Genomic DNA, 26,822 nt, shown 5'->3' on the forward strand with positions numbered 1-26,822 from the left:
CCATATATGTAAACTCTTTCCCATTATACAGTGTCTTAACATTAGACCATTCTAGAGTAGTACTCTCCTACAAATCAGTAATGTCAGATGCGCGTCTCCAGAAATTATATTTGCTCGGCCAATGAAGTCATTTGGCATAGTGTTGTTTATTTATTGATTTATTTTGTTTATTTCCTTTCCTCTAGTCTTCAATATTTATTCCACTTTCCACATATCGCCGTCTCTTGTACATTCATCTTCTGGAGTTCCCGTCTCCATCGTAGTCTTTGACTCTGTGCACTGGTAAGCCTCCGCGTAGTATCTTTTGAGAAATGGTAAATATCCCTCTTGTCCATTTTCCGTTCTACTCTCGTGAGAAAAGGTTTCTCAAATGAGACAACCTTACCTTATCTCCAGCTTTGAACTTGAAGGGTTTACGAACTTTATTGTTTTTCGTAAGATTCTCCACCAAAAAGAAATCTCTTTGTCTTTAGTTACATGTGCTGGGGCCACACCGATCGTCCGGTGATATGTTTGATTGTAGCTGTCGGCAAAGGTTTGTAATTTCTTTGCATACTCGTAGCTTCTTATGTGTGTGAAATATCTGTACAATCTGGATTGTATTGTCTTGATGACATGCTCGAACACTGTTGCTTTGAATTCGTTTTGCCCATGGACATACGACATTTTGCGCACTTTATCACTAGCCTTCCACCTCTGGGTCACGAGTTCAAAACCCACGTGGGCAGTTGCCTGGTACTGACCGTAGGCCGGTGGTTTTTCTCCGGGTACTCCAACTTTCCTGCGCCTCCAAAACCTGGCAAGTCCTTAAATGACCCGGCTGTTAAATTAGACGTTAAACAAAATAAACCAAACCAAATCATTTAAACGCTTTGTTGTGTATAAAAACGCTTGTACAGATTTGACCAGATCGCTTTTTAAATTTTTTTTTAATGAATAACAATATTTCTTATCAAAATATCTTCTCAGTTGAAGTATACGTTTAAATTATGTAAGGTATTTAACAGAACTCGCCTTTGATTAACGAAATTCGAACATATAAAACGATAGTGGTATGCATCTTCAACACTCCGGAGTCGTATATGGCTAGCAGAAATATACCACCATAAAATACATCTAATCTACATCTTGACAGTCTGTAGTTACCTGGGCTACGGAAGTCGTGACGGAGATCGCCTCCATTTGAAGAAATTAAGCAATAACCACGGTTATTTTACGCGAGGCTGTTTTCGATAATATATTCTGAATGTGTCATACCATTTACAATTACTACTAAAAATGACACCAAGATGACAACGGATGTCAGTGAAAGTAAGATGTTCATTATTACAGGTCCTTCCAGAATTGAACTGTATTAACCACTGATAAGGACGATATTGTAAACGTTGACTGTCATGGTTTGGGTTTTGTTCTATAACGTTTAAGTCTGCCTAAGACTCTTGAAGAGAAGAGTTGTTGGCAAAGAGTCCAGTATCAGTTTTAATAGAGTCAACAAGATAATTAATACAGAATAAGTACAAGAGGGGACCGAAAATTGAACATTGAAATAGAATAAGAACAAGAGTGGACCGAGGACTGAAACTTGCGGTACACGAGCAGATATATAGTTACACAACTTGAAATCAGCTACATTTGTACATATTCTATTTAAGGAATGACTCATTATTATACAGTTTAATAGTATCAGCTAGTTCTGTAATACTTGCTAGCTGAGCTATATGAATTTTGAATTTAATTTGAACTGAAAAAAGAAAAGAAAGGACAAAAATCATGAAATAGAAAAACAATTTTTTATTTATTTATTCATCATCATCATCATCATCATCATCACTACCATCATCATTATCATCTAACTGAGTTCGATGTTTGGTACAGACACTTGCGGTTTATCTAACCTTCGACTCTTCTTAATCTCCTCCATCTTTCTCTCCTTCTTTTCCCACTTCTCTTTCACTCCTTCCAGTCCTTTTTCTCTGTTCTGTCGAGCTCGCTCTAATTTTTCCTCAGTAGATATCTTGTTTGGTTTCTCCATCTTCGGAATGTTGGCCAGTTTCGCGTTGATTCTTGCTAGTTTTTCTTCAGCTGTTTGTTCCCTTTTAAGCCGTGCTTGTTCAATTCTCTCGTTGACCTTTACCTTATCATTTCCCTGGATTTCCTGAGAAGACCTTTTCATTATCTTCGCCTCTAATCACTCGCGCTTGTCTTTCTCCTTCGCTTCTCTTTTGGCCGCTGCTAATTGTCGTCTGTGATCAGACAATCGCGCCATTTCCCCCTCCCTTCTTAAACTTTCGTTCTTTAAATTTCCTGCATCCGTTTCTCGTTGCTGAGGAGATGATTTGATTACACTCCTTGTGTGTAGAGGTGGTACGATTCGGGGTTTTGATATAATTGGTTTTGTAGTATCCCTGGAATATTGTGGAATTCCCGGTAATTGATAAGAGGTGTCATTTGAGGCCGACCGGTGTTGAATTTCGTCATTAATTTTTACGGTGAAGGCCACGCCTCCTGATCCCTTTTTTGGTATGATTCCTTCCTCCCTTAACTGAGTCAACACAGTCTGTTCTGTTTTTCGTGCAAGATTTAACATTGGTGTTCCTTCATTCACGGCTACTCCTACAGGGTCTCCGATGTTGATGGTTTGAACCTGTGGGGAGAAGATAACACCGATATTGTGTGATTTTATAACATAACATCCTGGTAGTTAAATCAAAAGTCACATTCTAATGATTTATTAAGTATAGTGATTATAATCAATTAGATATATTGCACAAATACCCACTTACGGAGCTAAAGGTCGCTGGGGTGAGCCCCAATACTGGTGGGATATTTCTCATCATTCATTCTTATTACATAAAACAAAAACCGGGGAAGAATATCAGAAGACGGAATACACAAGAGGTACTACTGACATATTGCTTCGTACTAAAACTTAGAATCTGGAATGGTGAGGTTCAAATATATATATACATGTTAGTAGATCTATAGAAATTGAAACAACGCCCTCAACTGGCCTCTCTTTGGTTTCTGTTCATAATCCGTAGTCTTTGCGTACGTGCATCCCATGATTTGTGGAGAAAAGTACAAAGCTGTGATCGTGAAATGGATGAAGCGTACATAGAAACAATGTATTGTGACGTCATAATATCTTACACTTCGTGACGTCATAATGTAGCGAAGGTGGGCCGAGTCTTGATAGACTGGGTTACCTGCCTTAGTATCAAACTTCTCCGCTAGGTAGCACTCATTATAGACAATGCCTGAGATTTTAATGGGACGTGATCACAAAAAAGTTCTACAGTACACTGAGGTGACAGGTACACGGGATTGTAGTCAATCGACGGGTCTTTTAGACAACACTTTACGGGTCGATTTGACTACGCCTGTTTAAGACATAGAGTCTATGGGCTCCATCGTCTCGATTTAGAACCAGCCCACTACTTGACATATCAAAATGACTTCCTCAATCTGCCGCTGTTCCTGTTGACCAAGTCTGTCCTCATACATTTATCAATCTTAAGGAAATGGTTCACAACATAGTTACTGAAAAAAATGTATGCAGGTAAAAAATATCAAACTACAAATACTTCGTGTGTATGTTATCCGACATAGCAGTGATAGCATTTATATTCAAAATATAACGTGTAAACTGTTAGTGTTAATGATACAAAAGGGAATATCCGTCGCTGATGTATGACTTTGTGGAATCGTGGGTAGTCACTTCCGTTGCTCGGTATCTTCCGGTGACAATCTCCGAAATAGCACTTATGATGATCGGATGACGCAGTTTCGCACATTGTGTGGAATGTACACACGAATTGGACTAGATTTTAAACTTCAAATCAGTTTTAAACCTGATTTGTAATATTGCTTATTGTAAACATAACTGTGTTAAGTATTTTTATTTCCCGAAATAGCGGCAAAACAAGGGACAAATTTGTTAATACTAATACTACTTCATTACTAGTTTACGTTGTAACTCCTAACCCAGAATCTGACGTTTCTGTTTACCTCGCCTATTTTGAGTGGGTTTTTTTTTTTGTCTGACACCTGCTACGAAACAACTGTGCGATGCAGTTTGATTCAATTTGGCTCTCACTCTCAATGTTTTGAGATGTGTTAATATCTTGCGTGTCGTTTCTACAATTCTAAGATATTAGATGACGCAATCACACTTCATGTTGTTTTGAACTGTATAACGTAGGTACCGTTACATTCAGACCTGTCTTAGAAACAAACTATCTATGAATAACTGCCAATAACACAAACTCAAATTTCATCATAACAAAAGATCGATAGGGCTTCCCGACTCAAATAGCACGCGATGCCGTGCGCGTCATGTATATACAAAATCGAACTCTCACTACTTCATTCTAATAAAAAATATCTCTTATTCCACTTCGTCTTCTGTTATTCGTACCACGTAGCGTATGGTACGGGGTTGAAATGCGAGATGTGAATTAGTTTTGACATTGGGCTATCGACCGGGTCTTTTATATATCCCGAAGGTAAGGAAGTTCAATACTATCATGTACCTAATCTTGTCGGATTCGGACCAATTAAAGACTTCCCGAACGGACATTCGTGTGGTAGTCATACTATTTCTCCTTCCAGACAAATTGCAATGTAGCACCCTAATTTATTTCCGCCTTGGGGAATAGTTTGCCTTTCAATGAAAGAAAAGATATATTTTCTCTGTGCTAATTATTTATCTTGAACCGTCAGTGAAGACACTGTTAATACATGATATATCTAATAGACTAATTTATTTTGTTCCCTTGAAAATATGTTATTATTTCTTTTTTTTTCCCATGGATTGCGTAAGTTATATGAGCTTTGCGTAAATGGTTGAAAACTGAGAGAGATGATGTCTTGACAAAATGGTAACACATGACGGATGGACAGATGGACAGATGGACAGATAACATTAAATTTAATAATCACGTTATATTTAACGGGCGTATACAGTATATGTATATATGAAAGACATTCGTATATCACAACCAGTAGCAGTATTGTATAAGTTTTTATTAAACTATAATACATTAGTTTCATAAAATCTCACCAAATTTTCATCATAAAGCATAAGCATATTTTACAACGGATAAAATGAAATATGTTTTTTCATGCTTATTTGTAAGATGCTATCAAAATATTGATAGAATTTCCGTTCATATTATGAACATCAAATTGGTTGGTCCACTATGTATATAAATCTTCAAGCGCACATTGAAATTGCATTTTTAATGGTATTTATTTATTTATTATTTTTATTTATTTATATATTTAGATTTAAAAAAACGCTATTAGATTTAGTCAATCTTATAGACACTTTTAAGACCAAATTTAGCATAAGGCTTTTGAGTTACAGAGGTGAGTGAGCCCGTTATTAGCAAGAATTATATGTATAAATGTAGCTATGAAGGTAGCGTGGCCGAGCGGTCTAAGGCGCTGGTTTAAGGCACCAGTCTCTTCGGAGGCGTGGGTTCGAATCCCACCGCTGCCAGAAATTTTTATTTGAAACAAATATACAATTTTTTAATGGGTCAGTGTATAAATGGTTTATTTCATTGGAACTTGATTTATTTTTGTAAATGATAATCGTTTCTCCGATACGATTCTAAATGTATGGCTTGGGTTTAACTCGCGCATCACTAGAATAAAAAATAAAACTAAATTCTCTATACTACATAATTAGCAGTCTAGTAAATAGCACAGCAAAAGATCTTTTCCTTCGCAGACTGTTTAGGTACTTAGACAATGACAAAAGGTCGAACATTCTTACCAGATATAGTTTATATTCTCCAAATCGTATTTACAACTTCCCAGCACCATGCACGTGAGATGATAAATATAGCTACAGAGATACGCGAAAACACACAACTTGAAGTAGGACTTAACAGTTAGGCCAATAGTTTTTTTAATTTTTAATTTTGGCACGACTACTGGAAAAAAAAATCCTCAAAGATGACAACTAAGTGATCCGCTGGTAAACAAGTTGTCAATTTAAACAAAGTTAAGTATTACCATAACTAATGTTAACTTTTTATTTTACAACAATTGCAAAACATGTTATATAACCTTAATGTATCAATCGTTCTTGTTGACCCGGATGGAAGCGCGCGAGGGGCACGGTCTGACTCTGAAAGAAAACCAGAGTACCCGGAGAAAACCCACTTGGTCGGGCAGGTGATCCAATACCTTTTCCCGTCCGATCGGGGGTCACACTTGTTGATCCGGACGGAAACGCACGAGGGCCATGGTCTGACTGTGGGACGAAACCAGAGTACCCGGGGAAAACCCACGTGGTCGGGCATACATTTTCAAGTCCGATCTGGGAATCGAACCCCGGTCGCCTAGTTGAACGGCAAGTGTGCTATCACTGTGCCACCCGACCGCACTAAGATTGTATTAATATACCTAAAATTACGAGATTTGGTCAATTATTGCTATTATCATCTTTATCTTCAAGAGAAAGGACCATAATGGGTCGACATTGGTAAATTCACTTGAAAAATATTAACCATATCATTTATATACGGGTTACTTAAATCGTCGTAAACATTTATAACACTAGTACTGTTACAGATATCGGTGTTGAAATGTATAGATTCAACAGATTTAATAATCCTTTACACGCCCCGCCATCTCTAGCTTCATCAGATAATCTACTGTCCATGGAGAAGGGTATGATCAGATTATTCAGTTTTTACCGAATTTATCTTCAAACTGAAAAATTATAAAGTTTTGACTATTTTCGACTTCACTCGCGCGATTTTTTATACGAGTGTAGCAGAAGCTGGACTAGGTTGAACGCCATTGGCTGGACAATTCAGGTGGTTAGACCATCGTCTAGAGTTCGGTCCATGTAGTCTAAAATGACTAATTCAAAAGAGAACAAACTAAATGTTATTGTTTACACGTTACTATATCATAATCAACTCTACAGTAATGCTTCTGTCCCTTACTTGTGTTGTATGCAAAATATTATTGAATGATTGCGGTATAGGCTACATTTTTGTATGTTTGTAATTGTCGCAAAGATCAGACCATACAATATTCTAAAAAGAAATATTTGGAATGCCCAATTTATTAAATCAATTTTATTGCAGGTAAAAGCAAATGGATTGGACAAAAGTTATACAACTTACTTTCGTCCTTACCATAAAAAGGGTGTATATATACAAAATTTGTCACTCCACAGATTTATTATAATATTGAATTTTAACGGAGACGAAAATGAAGATAGAAAGGAGCAGAATAGATAAGGAACACAACAAAACAGAATGTGGAGTTTTTTTTAGATGAAGAACATGTATGTGATTTATCTATTCTTGTCGACGTAAGTCTTGAACTGGTTTTTTAACACACAAATCCTTCTGCTTTCTAGTGTTCGTCACATCCTGTGCTCAGTATCGTTCTCCATGTTCACTCGTAATCCTTCTTGAACCATATGCTTCATTTACTATATATTGTAGACATTAGGACAGACAGGCGTGTTTACATACGCGAACACCAGCAGTTAACTCGACATACACGTTTAATCTAACGATATTTAAATTATTAATTCTACTGTACACCATGACCAATGAAAATATTCACAAAAGTCCATGTCAACTTAGCCGTCAACAACTCACGCGACACACCCGATATGATACGTACTAGTAGTACTCGATCACCTCCATGCATTCCTTACCCGAACATAACACGCTGTCGAACACCTGACCTAAATCATATAACGACGTTATTATTCACCCATACATCACTTATTGTACGATAAATGAAACATAGTTGTATCAATAAATTAATCCAACATTTGATTTACTTGTTAATTAGTTATTACTTACCGGGATCTGTGTTCCACGCTCTTGATATCACATACCTGTGTACTCTTACAAAACTTAACAACCGTGCATATGCACGCGCGTAATTCAAACCCTGTTACATAATGTACGATACGCTGTGCTTACCAATAGCATGGACGTATACGTATCTGCCAATAGATGTCGATGTTGACACAAGTCTCCATTTCGAAAAATAACTTTTTAAGCGAATTTGATTTCCCTCAATAGCCTCGATAGCCGATAAGTCCACTGGAACACATTCAATGATTCCCTGGGATCATTTACAGCTAGTTATGGCAATCAACATTCACATTAACGAATATATAAGGTAAAAATTTGCAAAGACCAAGTCATAAGTCTGGCACTTTTGATCTTGTTGAGAAAAAGTAGGAGTAGCTACCGTTTAGCGGACAAGCATTTGACACCCCGCTGGGAAAAACAGTAGCTAGATTAATAGTTGTGATCCGTTTGCTTGGGTGCACTTGGTAGGTCCTGCTGCGAGTCCCGCGTCTCGTTGTTGTCCTAACTATTAGAATGCATGGTCCTCCCATGTCTTGTTATACAGAAGAATACCGACAACTAAACTCTCGATTTCAGACAACCCTTGTTCCCTAAAGTCTTGGTACACAAGACTGTCTTTAACGGAACTCTTGATTCCAGACACGTCTTGTTCTTTTAAGGTCTTGTTATACACAAGACTGTCTTTAACAGAACTTTCGATTCCAGACACCTCTTGTTCTTTTAAGGTCTTGGTACTCTCGATTCCGGACATCCCTTGTAATAATTTCCCGCATGATATGGCAAACTGTGGCTGGTGTATTCACTAATCCGAATACCAACATAATAGGCCCACATGTTGGCTATTTGATAAAATACACAGAATAAGAACATGTGTTCCGGAAGGATAAACGCCGTCCGCTACAGTTTTGACACCGTCGTATCAATCGAGGCCAAACCAAATAATGCAAAGTTGTCAAAATGGGAACCGATTTGTCGACAACATATCAACCAGCAGCGAACAGGCCAAACTTGCATAAAATCACGTCAAACTTGTATCACACACTGTTCTAACACGTCAAACTTGTATCACACAAGGTTCTAACACGTCAAACTTGCTTCACAAAATGTTCTAACACGTCAAACATGTATCATACAATATCCCAACACGTCAAACTTGTATCATACAAGGTTCTAACACGTCAAACTTATATCAAAGAAGTTTCTAACACGTCAAACTTGTATCATACAATGTTCTAACACGTCAAACTTGTATCATACAATGTTCTAACACGTCAAACTTGTATCATACAAGGTTCTAACACGTCAAACTTATATCAAAGAAGTTTCTAACACGTCAAACTTGTATCATACAATGTTCTAACACGTCAAACTTGTATCATACAAGGTTCTAACACGTCAAACTTATATCAAAGAAGTTTCTAACACGTCAAACTTGTATCATACAATGTTCTAACACGTCAAACTTGTATCATACAATGTTCTAACACGTCAAACTTGTATCATACAATGTTCTAACACGTCAAACTTATATCAAAGAAGTTTCTAACACGTCAAACTTGTATCATACAATGTTCTAACACGTCAAACTTGTATCATACAATGTTCTAACACGTCAAACTTGTATCACACAAGGTTCCAACACGTCAAACTTGTATCACACGATGTTCTAACACGTCAAACTTGTATCATGCAATGTTCTAACACGTCAAACTTATATCAAACAAGTTTCCAACACGTCAAACTTGTATCGCACAAGGTTCCAACACGTCAAACTTGTATCACACAATGTTCCAACACGTCAAACTTGTATCACACAAGGTTCCAACACGTCAAACTTGTATCACACAATGTTCCAACACGTCAAACTTGTATCATGCAATGTTCTTACACGTCAAACTTGTATCATACAAGGTTCTAACACGTCAAACTTGTATCATGCAATGTTCTTACACGTCAAACTTGTATCATACAAGGTTCTAACACGCCAAACTTGTATCACACCATGTTCTAACACGTCAAACTTGTATCACACAAGGCTCAACACGTCAAACTTGTATCATACACTGTTCCAACACGTCAAACTTGTATCACACAATGTTCTAACACGTCAAACTTGTATCACACAATGTTCTAACACGTCAAACATGTATCATACAAGGTTCTAACACGTCAAACTTGTATCACACAATGTTCTAACACGCCAAACTTGTATCATACAATGATCCAACACGTCAAATTTTCATTACACAAGAAAATATCATATAAACTTCCAAATGAGATTAGGACGTCGACGATGACATTGCCCCATGATCAACATAAAAACAACAAATTTTCATTTACAAATCGTTGGCTTTAATTCAATTAATATCACATACTTATGTGTACACCAGTTCTATGATTGAATTGTTACTTACAAATGATACATAGGTATATTTAGCTCGCATACCTGAAGTTTTATATCAAAAACCTTCTCCTTTCAACACATATCTTTGGCATTTTGGCAATTATCACTGATTGTTGCAATATAATTTGGCTTCGAAAATTGGTATCAAAATGTATATTAATGCTTTTTAAATATCATAACATATTATGCATGATGAAAAAGTTGGAAAACGCAGTTTATGAAAATATTACGTATCGAACACTGGCCCTGTTCTTAAACACATAGATAAACTAAATGTACTACAGAAACGCACGGCGTGTGATGCGTGCAAACATATGCTGTGTAGATTATATATATATCTTCAGATAACAAGATTGTAAAGTTTAGACTAAAATACAAAATTACATGCTTACCGCCTTTTTGACCCAGTCTATTGCTATAGGTTTCGTCACGCCGACCAAAATCAGTGTTTAGTCGTTGAATGTTGACAAAAAATAATTTCATTCATCATACCTATCAAATTTTAATTTGGATTAATTTCCCCTCGCAAATCAAACAGCAGCGTTCAAATTTGAGATTAGTTTTTCTCTCAGCGAATCAGATTGCGGCATTCTAACTCAAGGTGATTTTATCTAACCAATCAAAACGCGGCATTATGATTTTTTGACCACTCGAAAAATCAGCATTCAGTTTATTCAGTTTGAGGTATAATAAGGCGAAATGAACCATGAGCTTTAACATTTTGAGCAGTCAGCAAGGCTGTTTTCCTTTCCAAATCGGGGCATTAAGGAATGGAGTAATCATACATTAATACCATTCAAACCCAAGAGGTATTTAATCCGTACGGTGAATGCTTACACAAGTCAATTTTTATGGTATACATAAAGCACTTTAAAATATCTACATACGTTATAGAAATGCTCATTCTGATAAAAAAAAAAGTACCGGAGTACGAATGTGAAATATAAAAATACACATTGATATACATATTAAATATAAATTGCGTCAGAGATGATGGCAAATGGAAAAAAATAACAATAAGAGAACAATAAAACGTGAATATATATATATATTAAAATTAGTCATATAATCATACAGATTGACATCATTAACTGAAAAATTATTCAAAATTTCTGGAATTTTTCGGAATTTCAATTTAAGACGTTGCGTTCTTATCACCGACTCCATCCCGTATAAAGCTGAAAAAGACGGACACGACGAATGTTAAAAACTGCGAAAAACATAAAAACATAAAACAGTTGTAGTTTCATGATTTCATACTCAAATAGTGAATGAAGGTTAAGTTTTCAACCAGAAACTTTTTATGGGGCATATCTTCATTTTCTTTTGATAAGATTTAAAATAAAAAAATAATCGAAATTCAGTGATGTCCTTTTCATGGATTTTTCTTGAATTTCATAAGCTATATACTGGCATTAAGTAAAGGGACTGGCATTTACGTGAATATAATTTATATTAAATACATCGCAAGCATTGTCTTGAAAATAATAATAATAACAATAGAAAATATTCGACTTCTTTACTTTGGAAACTCATAGTAACATTTTAATTTAAACAGCAAAAATTTGCCATTCATGCATGGTGCTACATTTACTATTCCCCGTAATGGAATCAAAGAGACTTTGCACTTTTCCCAGAGTTAATATTAATGTAAAACGTGTTGAACCTATTACTGAAACACTGTAGATAATCAAACATGAAGATTAACCAAAGCGTAATCAAGACAAAGTGGAACACATATTTATTTTTGTTTCCAAGTTGGCACCTCAGCTGCTTTTGAATTGTTTCAAATATGGCAAAATTGAAATTAATATGCATAACATTTCCAATAATGATCCAATTCAAACTAAAAGTTTCAAACTAAAGCTTAAGATAATATCAAAGATACTTCAAAATACTTTCATATATAAACTGCAATTTCCTTATTTTGACGATAAGGCTGGTGGCCCTAATAATTCCGACCTTTTAGGACGAAGATAATTTTACGGGACTTTCTTAAAATAAATGGTATATACATCGTTGTCAGTAACACATACTTAAATAAAATGATTTCTTATTTAAATTAAATGATAATAGTTTTGCATATATAAGCACGAAATAACATACTTATAAAATACAAGTATGTTTTTAAAATCCTTTTCTTGTAAATCGGCAGTGGAAAACAATCTGGGTTATTATTTCACATATTATAACATTCAACATGTTTCGTAAGTGTGCCGACATTTGTAAATAAATTTATGTTGAAAGGACTACACAATTCGTTTCTTATCACATAACGTGGGTTGTAGATAATCGAAATTGAAAAAATTAATGCGCATGTATGGTCAAGCTTTCTAACACAAGTTTGTCAAAGTTAAAAAATACACAACTGAATAGTAACGTTTTAAATTCACCGGCAGTTGACACATACTCACACTCACGCATGCGCACAAGACAGTTTGCATATTTTAACAGACATGAAAAAGAGTATACTTGGCGCTAAGTCTAGTGTCAGTTATAACTCTTTTATAAAACCTCGCAGATTTGAAAAGTTCTCCATAAGAAGACATCAGCAAGAGTAAAATGCTATATCAGTATGAATTAACTGCTCACCTATCGTATTTATATTTATGGCTCAAACCTTATCTCTTTCAATGCGAGGAAAAGTAGTAAGAGAAATGAGATATAGTAATGTATATATTGTGTAGGATAGCACCTTTATAAACGAAACTGCATGCATTCTAGATAGCGTTCAGGCATATTTGGTCATGTTGATGCAATCTGTTCAAATGAACCTCGTCGTTCTATTGGGATTTCATTTATCTACAACAGCGATGAGGAACTGTCAGTTAACTTTCACAACTTCAAACGTTATGGCAGCGTCCTATAGAGCAAGTGTTGCATCACAGTTTTGAATTCACTGTCACTTACATGCTTATTCATAGCTGTGCAATTATACATAATGAACTTCACATCCAAATGAATTCATTACATGATGAACTACGCGGATTTTTTTCTTTCGTATGTAACGTAATTAATTAAATATCAGTTTCACATGGAGATCAATTATCAACATATATGGTTCGGTTTTCCTGTGACTACACCAAATACAAGACACAGGCCAGCTTCGTGGTCAATATAAATGCAAGTCCCACTGCGTTCATACGGACTGTATGGCTACAAAATATTATTCCATCCTCATTTGAAAATATCAGCAGTATACGAATCGTCGAGGTATGAGCATGGCTATGTTATGAGAGTCTCATTCATCGGCTGTAACAGCGCTATCCCATCAGCTGAACTGACGATTTGAGTTGTTTTTTTAGTTAAGACCACTGGCTGTGCTAGCATATGAGAACATTTAACACCTGTGTTAGCAATGTGAGATTATTTAACACCTGTGTTAGCAATGTGAGATTATTTAACACCTGTGCTAACAATGCAAGAGCATGGAGTCACTTTTACGGTATGCACAAGCGTTATGAAAGCATATATACACTTCCAAAGTCTGTGCAAGCATTATGAGAACAGTTCGACACTTCCATTGGCCATTGGCTATGTTAGCGTTTTGAGAACTCCTAATCCCGTCCACTAGCTGTGATGTGATGTTATATGTAGTATTGATCATAGTGACTTTCTAAGTAAATGTAATCATGCGAAGATGTGGATCAACACACTGGACAACACTGGTTTGGAATTTTCCTCGGAAAGTCACACGCTGGTATAGGACACATTTGAGAGTTGCACTCTATACGACCACTCTGAAACAGAACAATCGATACGTAACGTTGGGATAAGTTTAATTAATGTTTATACAAATAAGTATATAAGAAAATTCTTAATAAAAAAAATACTGCAAAACATGTCTGATCAGGGAATCAAATCCCGGCCGTCTTTATAAGAAGCGAGTGAGCTATCCACTACGCCACCATTTCTCCTCAAACACGTAAATGACTGGTTGGATACATACCTGACATATACATTCTTTGCAGTCATGTACTTTCCATCGTTGAGTTTCTGAGCGGTGAATACCATCCTTATCTGTACACCCAGTCTTGGGATGTCTTTTCATATGTCTGTGCATTTTCTTCATCTGTAACACAATTCATATATGTATTTATCCTATGTAAATGGAGACATAAATCAAAATGTAACAAATACTGGTGTAATTGGGACGAAATGCACATGCAGTGGACTCTATTGATTCTGTCAGCAACCGTTTGGAAAATTACACGCATATACCGGACCTTAAAAACTTAAAATTGGCCAATTCCTGTCGCATGAAAATATCCGATATGCCACTCAAAACAATATTCCAGTCTATAGTTTGACTGACAACAGTAATTCACAAAAAGTGCCTACCTTCCTCCGGAGATACTTGACAGTTTTAGTTAGACCGCTAATAGAGCCCTCCATGCCCTCCATACGAGATTCCATCACTGACATTCCTTCCTTCATATTCTCCAGGCTAGCCATGGTGTTTTGATAGTCTCGACCCTGGTCTTGTAAATGCTCTCTGTCTTCACGATGAGACTGACGAGGAGTGGCGGCCCGCTGGAACTTACTGGTCAGTGTCTGGAAATCTCCAGCGTCATTACAGTCTGAAGGTTAGAAAACACAATGGTTTAACCCAGAGCTCATACAAAGATCTTAGCTAGGGATTGAAATATACAGCAATAATCCTAGAGGGATATTTCATACACAATCCTGATTTTGACACAGTATTAACGCAAACGTCATTTTATATGACATGTGTAAGTGTTGTCCCATTGTTACATTTGCCATTGTTGTCAGTAGTGATCCTGAAGCGTTTTGGGATTTCGTTGTCTTTGTTGAGAAAATTTCATTGAAAGTTAAAAAAAAAAATATATAGTTCTAGGTCATAGTCACAGTCATGGCATAGGGATGCATATACGTGTTATATTAATAGAATATTGATAAAACGAGAACGGGCGCATATTAGAATACGGAATTTATGATAGGTAAAGAATTGGTATCCTTCTTGCTTCCACTTTCTTCCTTTTCTAGCAATTTTTGAAATCGGTACGAACTTACCTGCGCAACACTCGGCCCAGACCTTATAGTTAATGTTTGGAATTTTGTTACAGGGAAGGTATTGAGTATAGTTGTCCACTCGGGCGAATACGTCTTTCTGTACCCTGTCAATGTTGTCACTGCTGTCACATATCACCCTGGCAAGGGTCGTCTGCTTGATGGCGTGTATCTGCTCAGGCTCGTACATACTGGGATTCTCATACCAGAACCTGTAAAATTCAACAATAAAACACATACAGGTTGTCCTAACATGTCGGTTGAATCAATATTGTTGTGATCTTTCGTGCCAGTATAAATGTAAATGCGTTATACAATATATATGGATACATTATGTTTGCGTTCATATGAGAATGAACGTAAAAGGAATAGGTCAAAACCACTTTAAATGTATATGGTTTATTGGTATGAACAGGTTGGTCCCTAATATTGGTATCATTCACGATTATGCATTATTAGATTCCAGATCATTTCTGGAAAAAACGTTAATGACATCTTTGCTTCTTACGATGATCTCGCTTCACCCGAATTAAACGACGCTAATCCCATTGCATTCACAGCTTTATAAACGCAATTTCTCATCCTTGGTTTTATACAATGATTAGCAATGAGTTGATAGAACACGATATTTGTAAATTTAATTGTTCTGATCTTAAGATTTTACAAATCGATTCGAAGATTCGCAGGGAATGTCAATGCTTCTTGTTTTCAAAAATGGCAAGGAAACTTTTTACACATATACAGATTCTATCAAATTTTGTTCTGTGGATGAAAATGTATTGCTTTGATACACTACGTTCTGTAAAGCAAGGTATGTAATGCAAATGGATGAAGGGAGGTCACTCTTGTAGTTCCCAATATCATGATTTAAATTACAACCCGATAGTGAAACGAATATACGATAATGCTTTTTCTGTAGATAATGTACAGGCTGAATGAACAAAAGAAAAACAAAACAAAACAAAAACACTGTCTTCACAGTGGTTTTTACCATGACTGTTATTATTGTGATAAGGAGGAACAAACCGTGTTCCCTTTTGCTTTGTAGATTATTTTCTACACGTGCAAGAAATGCTGATTAAGATAGATAACTCCGGTAATTCTAACAGAAAATGGATACTTTTTCTTATTGGAGCGATTTATGAATAGGACAAGTTACAAGTGCATGTACGTGATTTTGAAGATTAAAACAGTGTTTGCAACTGTTTATGCCATTAGCATTATCACTATCAACATCATTAATGCACTAGATCTTTCTTAAATGGGACCACATAAACCTTGTTCACAAATTGTTGGATGTAACTTTATATTTGAAGACATTATTTCATCAATCTGATAGACAGCTGTAACTGACTTATGACACAGACCTACAAATACAGAATAGTGGTGCCATGCCAATGCCAAAGCTGGTTGCATTTCCGGTTTCCATTGATGCTAAACATACCTATCGCCGTCACGGATCTTCTTGAATTGGTCCACAAGGATACACATGAAGGTAGGCCCCACCTTGGCTCCTGGCAATGGGGTCTCACTCATCCCTCCCACAAATAGATCAATATTATCTGAAAAATAATCAGGACTTTATTCAGTTAAATAATTTCCTGCATAATGGATTGAATTGTACAGTCAAAATGCTACACTTTGTAAAAGATTGGCTCCTTTATCTGGCGACCCTCTATATAAGACCAACACTATCTTATTGCATTGAAGATTTCCCCCTGAAAAGGTGACGGTAATAGTATGATTGTATTAGACAGGATCGTTTTCAGACGCTCGCCAAAATGACGTCGACGACCAAATTATCGTTTTATATATACGGTCACTGCGCGACATCGACAAATCAAAAGATCTTTGTGTAATTAAATATCACTAACCTGGATGTCCATACAGAGCTTGCAGTTTGTTACGGATGTCACTGCTTGTGATTTCACCTTGGAAATCTGCAAAACTGGTAGCCCTAGACATGCCACAGAGCTCTCGATATGCGTTGTAGAAGGGCAGGCCGTGATCTCGTCCGCGCTGGATGTTCAACGACGCCAAGTCTTGAGCCACAACATTGGCCAATGAGAACAGTTTCTCGGTAAGTTCAGAGTTCATCATTTCACTGGGCATTCTCTTCTTCGCTGAGACCGCAAACATGCCCCGGAGTAAGGGATCAACTCCTCCTTCTTCCAGTAGCTTGTAAGGTGAAAAGAATGCCTTGTGTAATTGAAGGTTTCCATCCGGGATTGGATAGAAACTGGCGTTTAATCTAAAAATAACAGGCTGCACTAGGGCGTGACCGAATCTCATTGCAGCCGTGGCGAATTCATTGGTTATGGTAGGGTTGACTTTGGGGTCATAACCTGTGTAGGGACCTAGTTTCTCCATGCCCTGTTGACCGATGATGCTGGGAAGCCAGTGGTTGTATGTTATGTGTTGCATCATACTGCCGATGATTTTCCTGGATTCGTGAAAGATCATGTTACCATCCCAGTGGACGTTGATTTTACCAAGCGAATGCGCCACGTGGTTATGTTGGCGCATCCATAACGTGTGCATTGCCGTAAGAGCCAAATGTTCATTTACACGATTGTCTCCAGCGCGGAAACAAGGTACGTGCTGCTTACTGGGTTCAATCTGACAGTCAATATGCTCAAGAAATCCTGAGTTGTCGAAGGGGAGAAGTCTTTTTCTGTTGGTAGATACAGGTCCTTCCCTGAGAAGTCCACGGCTGTTTGTTAATTCTCGTAGTCTTTGAATGTCAAATTCGCTACTGCCATACACATTACTTGCATCCACGAAGGCAGTGATGGCATTGATCTGTTCACGAGCCGAGAACGTCTTATAGAAGATAGACGTGCTACCGGAGTTACACATGGCACTGCTCCGAGAGAATCCAAGACATGGATGAGACTGGATACGCGAGTCGCTACGGGGAACTGGAATCGGAAAACACGGGTACTCATTATCACATGTCTCGTTACATCGGCGACCATCACTGAAGCGAGCGTAGCTAATTGACTGAGGTGTAAGTGTGATATCGTGGTCTACGAACTGTCCCCATTGCATGAGCATGTGAGTACTCGTCTCGTCTTCTGTCACGTGGTCTGTGGACATAAGGAAGGAAGACACCAGACGCGGACTCGGAAGGTGAACGCCATTGTACTGCTTGGAAGAGCTCCAGCCTGTTAAAATAAAATATTGGAGTCATCATGCATCTATTTAAAACATGTCCTTTGGAAGACGGAATTTTTGAACCTGATTCCATTTCTGGGGGGAGTCAGTTAAAGGTTGAGCAGAAGCGTTACACTTTCTATCGTGACTATGATTAACCAAAAGAATGTTGACTGCGTTTTTGTGTGGGAGATCTATGACTTGCAGGGTTGTTGAATCAATTCTCCTGGGTGAATTGGGGTCTACAAAAGTCAATGACTTACCGACAGGAGTATTGAATCCGTTCTCGTATATAGGTGGGAGCAGTCTGCTGAACGCAGTGACAGTTGCTCCTTGAAGTGGCTCCTGAATGTTGTTGCACGTGCCGTCCATTGTTCTATACTTCTTATGATAACACATATTGCTGCATTTGGTAATACGGGGATTTGCGAAGCATCCTGACATGTTGGCAATTAGGGTTAGATGTCCAGGGGAGATGATATCACGGTAGGTCTCACCTAAATGGAATGTTAAATTTGGATATCACTGGTTAACGTGGCCGTTAAGGTGATGATCATTCTAATACATGTAGTAAGTTTGCTCAACAAGTTTTGGTCGAATACCTGATTATATCACTTACCAAAGGTTTAACACGGATACTATTGACTGATGTCATAAATCATGCCATATAATGTTTTATCATATGACTACCGTTATATACGGTGTCATAAACCCATCACATAAATTTTCTTTATGACACTAGTGTAATAACACCTTTCGCTACGCTGATTGGCTGGTTCCGTGCGAACTGTATTCATACGCGTGGGAACGACCTACTTCTTTTTACTACGACTCGTAAAAATGGCGACTAGTGCTTGTAAACTTTGAAAAAAAATCAACTGAACGACAAATTGGTCTATTAACATAACATATTGTACAATCAAAGATAAAATCCAAGATGTAAACATCCTAAGTTTTTTAATTATATTTATACTATAAGATGTTAAATTAGGCCTGGCAAACATCTATTTTATGACCCCTAGTAACATATTTCAACTCCGATAGAAAATTGCGGTTGCGTTGTCCGATGAGACATATCTAGTCTAGATTCTTTTCAAATAAACAAATGATAACATTATTTAATAAAATCCTCATGAAAAACGGCAATGTAGTTTGTTACAACTTGCCTTCAACGGTTACTCAGAATAACATGCTGACACTGTCGTCGACAAACACGTGTAATGTCAAAACAAACAACACTGCCAACAAATCGGCATCCAAAGTCGCTTTTCACGGCAGTCTGAACACAATATTCAGTGGGAATATTCACGGTGGAACATTTCACATCTCCAAAAACTCCCGCGAGGACGAGGATAAAGACAAAGCAGTGAAAAGGCGCCGTACAATGGTTCTGTACGACAGCGACAGCGAATAGACATTTGTACAACGAAGCCTCCATTATCGCGCCAAGTGACGTCACGGCTTCGTCACATCAAAAACAGTCGCTCATGAACTTTCAAACTAAAATATTTTCCTCATTGTTTCAAACACCAAGGACAATTTATCTATTATAGATTAAATGAAAAAATGCTGAAATTTTGTTTTGAGACGTGTATTTAATAAAATGAATCCTTTTCAAGAGTCAGTTGTGTTAGAACTATTTCTTCTCTCGTCGGTATAATTGACCTACTTCGAAGGTTCGGGTGATTTGGTTGAGATGTGACGATTCAAGGCAAAAGAAAAAATCAGTTTTTGATGGGGAACGATGAAAGAAAACGTCATATGATAAAAAGAATCTGTCATTCGTTTCCCTTAATATTAGATTTATGATACTCGTTTAGAATTTTTTATTTTTGCTCGCCAGAGGCTCGCAAAAATAAAAAATTCAAAACTCGTATCATAAATCTAATATGAAGGGAAACTCATGACAGATCCTCTATATATGCGACACATTCTGAATATTGGTGTCTAGTAAATACAATTATCCAGTTTAACGACTATAAGAAACTACCTGGAAATTTTAGGATTTTATAACCGCATCAGATATTCTGGCTTCTAAAGAATGTTTCCAATGCTTCGTGTGCAGATGGGGTATATACCGACATGCGCAAATCGAAATTCTAGCTAAACATGATAAAACGAGGACAACATATAAACAACATATGGCTTTGAAAGGAGACCTTTCAGAAAGAACAAGGACAATTAGATCGGGTGTTCCGGAAGGGTAAGCGTCTTCTCCTTCAACGCGACACTTGAGGGCCATTACATATCATTACCTGGACATTACATAGTGACACTTCAACCGACTTTAACAAAGGGAATAGCCAACAGGAAAGAAGAGAAAGGTAAGCGAGAAAAAGGAAAGACCAAATGAAGATTTAAAATCGAAAGCCTAATTCGAATGCGGATTCTTCAATGTCTTCTAAGCAGAAGAAACATATGACAATCTAGAATTCTTGATGAAGTCCATCATTAGTTGACTCACAAGATACAGTGGGCTACAATAAGTATGGTATCCCTTCAAACTGGAGTCCAGCATTTGTTTACAAATATGATTCAATTACCTCAGGCTTACATAGATGTTCGGAAAAACAACCAGATAGATCTTTGGATTACCTGTGGTATCCACGTTATAGGTATGTCCTTCTCGGACATGCCGGACAATTATATCCAGAGTCTGTTCGAATATCTCCTCCGCCCTGGCCAGTTCCAGTGCCTCGGCTGCAGGATACCGGAATATAGCGATCAGGTCCTGCACAGTGTGCTGTCTTGAACGGTCAAACAGGTGGCGCTGTGTGTCGTTAATGGCAACGTTAACACGATTGGTAGCTTCTCTTATAGCCTGGCGAACAAAGGCGTCACCTTCGAATGTGTGTTCATCACCTTCAGAAAACACAAAGCGGACAAATATAACAATTCTTAGCAAATACGTGTGTTAACTCATATCTGTTTCATCGCTTGTTGTCCACCGATACTTTCCAAGTGAAATATATTTACATTGATTGTATATGAAACTATAGAAACTGAATGCTCTACATGCAAAATGAAAAAAATGTTTCAAAACTGTTAAAAGAATTGATATTCTTAAAATTGAAAAAAAATGGGTGTATTAAACAAAACAGAAGAGACAATGTGTTCAGGAAGGCGAACCGTCTTTTGTTTCATCTAAGACACGCGTAATGTGAATCTAAGTAAAATCATAGAAATTTTCACTTTCTTGAAACGAGATAAATTTTGATCCGTGACCGAATTGATCAGATAGTTGCATCATTAATAAAACTTACCAGTTCGTCAGAAAATTATATTCTTTATACATCCTGACTGTCTAATACAATACCTTGTGATTCCCAATAAAAAAAGTTATATTGGCAGGGCGTACACAAACACACAAATACAAAAGGTAAATGTTTGTTGGCTAGGTGTTTTTAGTGTAAATTGTGATTAACTTCCACTTGACATTGTCGAACATTCCATTATATAATTGTAGTTCTTACCTGTAACTTTGAGTAGGACAGCCTTCCTGTTGAATCCGACGGTACCTTCAGCGAAACACTCATACTTGCCAGCGTCGCTAGGCACAATATTCCTGATGACGAGACGGTTTCCCTGGAAGGAATACTTGGCGCCGGCCTGGAGAAGTACTTGGTCCTTAATCCACCGATATTGTGGAATGAAATCGTCGGTGGCACACTCCAGTAGACTGTTGGTACCCACAAAGGTTTCCACTTCCACGTTGGCAGCGAATTCCTGAGTCTGGGCTTGAAGAATGAATTTATATATTAATGTTATATAATATCATATCCCAACCAAATATATCAAAAATCCCTGTGTATCACTTACTTTAGACACCCCTCCCCCATCCCCAACCGTAATTCTCCTCTCAAAATCGATAAAATGAGGCAAAATATGAACACAAATGTAGTTTTACATGGAGACACGTTCAAAGAGTGCGAAGAGAATAAGACCAGATGCTCATAAAGAGTAAGCGTCTTCTGCAAATGTATATGTAAATCTAGGTCAAATTCGGGTTGTTCACATTCTCACATGAAAGGAAGAGGGTGACAACGGAACCTCTTGTCTTATCAATAAGTACCGTTAATATTTCAAAATGAGACCATGATGTCCACCATTAAACTTTCCCTACAGTAGATGTTGATCCTAGCTTACTTGGTTGTGTGATCCTCAGCTCTGCGCTTGCCTCGGACGTTCCGGCAGTGTTGGTCAGTTTACACGTATAAATTCCCTGATCTGCGAAAACTACCCGAGAGAACCTCAGCATTGCTCCCAATTCATACACTTGTACTCGGTCATCCAACGCCAACAGTTCATCTAAAAAGATTAAATCATAATTATTAAAATGATATTTAGTTGCTAATGAATAAATAAGGGGTTGAGTGAATTAAACTTTGATTTAAACATGTTAAATGACCAATTTACGAATGATTTACAATACATGCATTATGATAATTCACTTAATGATATCCAAGGGTTTATCATGAAACAAAAACTGCACTTTTTATAGATTTTCAGGCATAATTTATCGACAGTGAGTAACGGAAAGGAATCATGCCAACCGTCTTTGAACCAGCTAATGACCGGAGTAGGAGTTCCGGTTCCGGTACAGCGAAACATGATGGTGCTTCCCTCAACGGCTTCATGGTCCTCTGGTCGCCTTGTGATTACAGGGGGTACTGTAGGTCAAACATGAGTACACGTTATTTATCATTTAAGATAATTTATTTATGTTAAAAATAATAATACTTTTAGATTCTCAAAAATAGATACAATTAATGTAAATAAATAAAATAATTAAAAAATAAAAAGATCAATGGAAAATCAGCATGGGACTTAATGTTATTGAATATAAAAAAATCAAACAAACACCAAAACTACAGGACAGACAACATCACATTACACCAAAGTGACCTACTGTAGTAGCTAGCTACACGACACAGTGGAACTTTAAAACCAATTTGGGGATTTTGATACGACATGTGGTTGAAGTTTATTCAAAATTAAAAATAGTATAATATAATAATATGAAAATCAAGGAGTTAATGCCGATTTAAACAAAACATTATATAACGATGTCTCTGGAATGACAATGAATTACACATAATTTGGACAATTTCATTCAGCGAGGAAATGACTACATCGTTTGACATGATCAATTACATTTATAATAAACAGCGACATTTAGATTTCATTTTGTGGGCTAGTTAATACTTTAAACATATCCACACGCACACTTCATGTTCTAAATAATGTGACATTCTACGTCCTCTTTTATGTTACATTTCCATATGTTTTTAACATTTTTTTAAACCTGTAAATCTATATCCATTACACACGCGAAATATATATAAAGCCCAAAACTGAAAACCAAAATAATTCGCTAACATTTCTTGTCTTATATTTTATACATTGCTTTAATATACAGTACAGATGTACAAAATGGCTGAAACATCTAAAAAAAACTAACTTCGTATCTTCAGAAACTATGTACGCATCCCCTAAAATAGGCGCTTCATGGAAAGATTCGAGCCCTTTATTTTTAGAAATTACTTACGCTAATCATCAACAGCAATGTATGCTTCCCGTAAAAGAAGCGTTTCATGGGAAAAATCGAGCCCATGCCAGAAAATTGTTAAGATAATGTCCAAAATATCCTTTAAAAGAAGTTCTTCATGGAAAGATTCAAAACCTTGTTAAGAAATTGTTTATATTTATCTCAAAAAAGAATTATCGACAACAATCATGCATAGAAACACTTAATGGAACGATTCTCTACCGTATCGGCCACAGCTGAACTGTCGCTCACTCAGGGTTCCGATGGCCCTGTTGAGGACCCGCGGGGGAGACTGGCAGGTTCCAGTGACTTGAAGTCGAGACCTTCTTCTCTGTACCAGCCGGGGAATCCAGAGTAAATCACAGTCACAGTGGACAGGATTCTCGTCCAGGCGTCTAGACATAATATAATAAAAATATGAAAAAAACGCAACAATGTCTATAATTATGTAATGTATAAATAGTTTAACATTACATATCTCACTATTTAATTCCTCTGTTGCTCTCATGTGAACTGGTGCCGTTTTTATTGGAACTACACTAGTAAAATATGTTTAGGAAGATAGGCAGAATTCATCCGAAACACTATCAAGGCTTGTTCAAAAGATACTGAGGATGGTAGTAAGATACAGTCGAACCGAAAATGAATTAAACTGCTTCATTAAACTATCTTGTCCTTCTTGGACTCGTCATTGCTGATAAGGATCAAACGCGTTTTACCTAGGAGGTCACTGAGGAACCTCAGATCAAAAGAAATGTCAAAATCTAGATAGGGAGTTTCAATATCCCCATAATTGAATCAACTTTTATCATTTTCAGAAGAACGCCAAACCCACGTGATAATTTTGAGCGATTATTCAAATCAAGTAACGCAATGTGACTATGACTACTATTTCCTTGTAATCTAGTTTCAATTTCATACAAACAGAAGCAAACAGAATAGTCTCTGTTAATGTTTCGACATGTTTTCGGCCTAATTACAAAAATAGTCGGAAATGGGAATTAATGGGCGATTCAAAATAACACTTCATGACGACTGTGCGAAGTAATGACTTTATTTTTAAGAAGTGTTTTTATTTAAATCAAACACTTATTATTCTTCGAAACTGGCAGAGAGCCTACTGAACTTTAAGGGAATAAATGACACATACATAGTAGTTTCGAGTGAATACACTGGGGCTATACGTCTAATTGCATAACCGGTGGTAAATGTTTGCTGTACAGATATAAAAATTAACCTAAACCAGATACCATGAAAATATACCCAGTGTTTATAAACCCCGTTATCGTACTTGCGACGTCTGATAGCTGGAAAGTGTCAGGTTGGGTTTTCACATGAGAGTTCTATTTCTTTTTGCTAATTTAAATATTCTCTCCTGTTGCTATAAATGTCTAATTTTATGAAAGGAAAAAGCAATAAATGGCATGAATTCAACCATGTAAGTGATAGATAGATAATCTGGATTGTAGCACCTTGTTATAAAAGTGAAATCGACATCCTTTGTATCAGTATTTCTTATGTACTGCAATGCATTTGTTTGGAGTTTATTTGGACATTGATATTGTTTTGCTCTAGAGTTTTTTGTACAATCGTTTGTACAATATAAACACATATATCAAACTGCTAACTCAGTTACGACTTCCACAAAAAATATATACACAAGCTAACCCAGATGTGTGTATCTCACAAAAAAGTGAATTTTCACAGTTTTCGTGTAGAAAAAGAGAAAGATAAAATAAACAAGGCTGTCAGGAATGCATAAATATAATCTTACTTGAAGGAGCCGGTCGTGCACTAATGAAGGTGCATAAACTCCTGGGTATAAATCTAAATAAAAATAAAATACCAGACCTTTACCTACTGTTAAATGCATATTAAAGGAGAGGATTTAGACCATACATCTAAAATAAAAACTACGGGAAATACCACAGTTTCCAGCAGATACTGTCTTCCAGCAGCTGTGGGTTGATTTAACATTCAACAAGACGCCGGTTATCTTTACACCCCCAGTAAAACATATGTTAGGTAGAGAAACTTACAGACGTTGTAACTTCGGCGTGTTGTCGAATAAACCTTCTGGTAGCCCCGATATGTTGTTATTATGCATAAATCTGAAATAGGCATCAAGAAAAACAATCTCAAACATTATAGAGTCTATATATATCTGCATTTCTTTTAGTAAATTTATTATCACAAAATTTGAAGAAAAAAATTTCAATATCAAACATTTCAGTCTATATATGCATGTGTTAATTTCATTAATTGCATACTTCTAATGAAATGAGGCAGTATCAAACTTAAGCATACAAATAATATACCTGCGACATTCACAAGGGAATATAGGTCAAAAGTGCGACTCTATTACATTTAAAATTCCAGAAATTGTCGTTCAAAGTGATTCAGATCTAATGGCAGGGCTTATCATGACATATGCATTTGTACCACGACCTATGCTATGAAGTAATACATTTCTTATAAGACTTCATATTATTTATTTATATTAATATCCTTAACATCCCCGCAGAGTCTGCCCGTTGGTGTTATATTTTGACATTTACATACAACATGGCCAGCATAGCTTGCACAATACCAAATACCATTTCACGATCATTAACATTCTTATCTGTGGTAGCAACATGTACCAACATCTACAACATGTAAATGATAGAGATTGCTTGTCAACCTTGATAATTTGCTTCTCCAGAGCCTGTTCTATGTACAAAGTATCGGTACTTTCTGTGGATGTCTCGCTAAAAAGTAAACTACGTAGTCAAGGGCTTCTATCAGTGAGGTTTCAAACTACATTTACAAAATTTACAGT

General features: G+C 36.7%; 1 protein-coding gene and 1 non-coding gene across 3 annotated transcripts in view; one reads left to right on the forward strand and one right to left on the reverse strand.

The window, feature by feature from the left end:
• The first annotated feature begins 5,421 nt into the window (after nucleotides 1-5,421).
• Trnal-aag lies at nucleotides 5,422-5,503 on the forward strand. The gene has a single exon. It is a non-coding gene; the product is annotated as a tRNA-Leu (tRNA).
• A 4,688-nt stretch (nucleotides 5,504-10,191) lies between these two features.
• The window catches only part of LOC117326051 (peroxidasin homolog), a 46,712-nt gene continuing 30,081 nt past the window's right edge, over nucleotides 10,192-26,822 (reverse strand). For both annotated transcript variants that reach the window (XM_033882646.1, XM_033882645.1), the window contains 13 exons: nucleotides 26,041-26,112; nucleotides 24,224-24,396; nucleotides 23,007-23,123; nucleotides 22,600-22,761; nucleotides 21,927-22,190; nucleotides 21,049-21,315; nucleotides 18,717-18,950; nucleotides 17,172-18,464; nucleotides 16,742-16,859; nucleotides 15,301-15,509; nucleotides 14,608-14,846; nucleotides 14,216-14,338; nucleotides 10,192-14,006 (listed from right to left, as the gene is read on the reverse strand). In XM_033882646.1, coding sequence (XP_033738537.1) covers nucleotides 13,914-14,006; nucleotides 14,216-14,338; nucleotides 14,608-14,846; nucleotides 15,301-15,509; nucleotides 16,742-16,859; nucleotides 17,172-18,464; nucleotides 18,717-18,950; nucleotides 21,049-21,315; nucleotides 21,927-22,190; nucleotides 22,600-22,761; nucleotides 23,007-23,123; nucleotides 24,224-24,396; nucleotides 26,041-26,112 — 3,364 coding nt within the window. In that variant the 3' untranslated portion in view covers nucleotides 10,192-13,913. The remainder of the gene's footprint in view (nucleotides 14,007-14,215; nucleotides 14,339-14,607; nucleotides 14,847-15,300; nucleotides 15,510-16,741; nucleotides 16,860-17,171; nucleotides 18,465-18,716; nucleotides 18,951-21,048; nucleotides 21,316-21,926; nucleotides 22,191-22,599; nucleotides 22,762-23,006; nucleotides 23,124-24,223; nucleotides 24,397-26,040; nucleotides 26,113-26,822) is intronic.

The sequence above is a fragment of the Pecten maximus genome, chromosome 4 (assembly GCF_902652985.1).
Source record: "Pecten maximus chromosome 4, xPecMax1.1, whole genome shotgun sequence".
Lineage (NCBI taxonomy): Eukaryota > Metazoa > Mollusca > Bivalvia > Pectinida > Pectinidae > Pecten > Pecten maximus.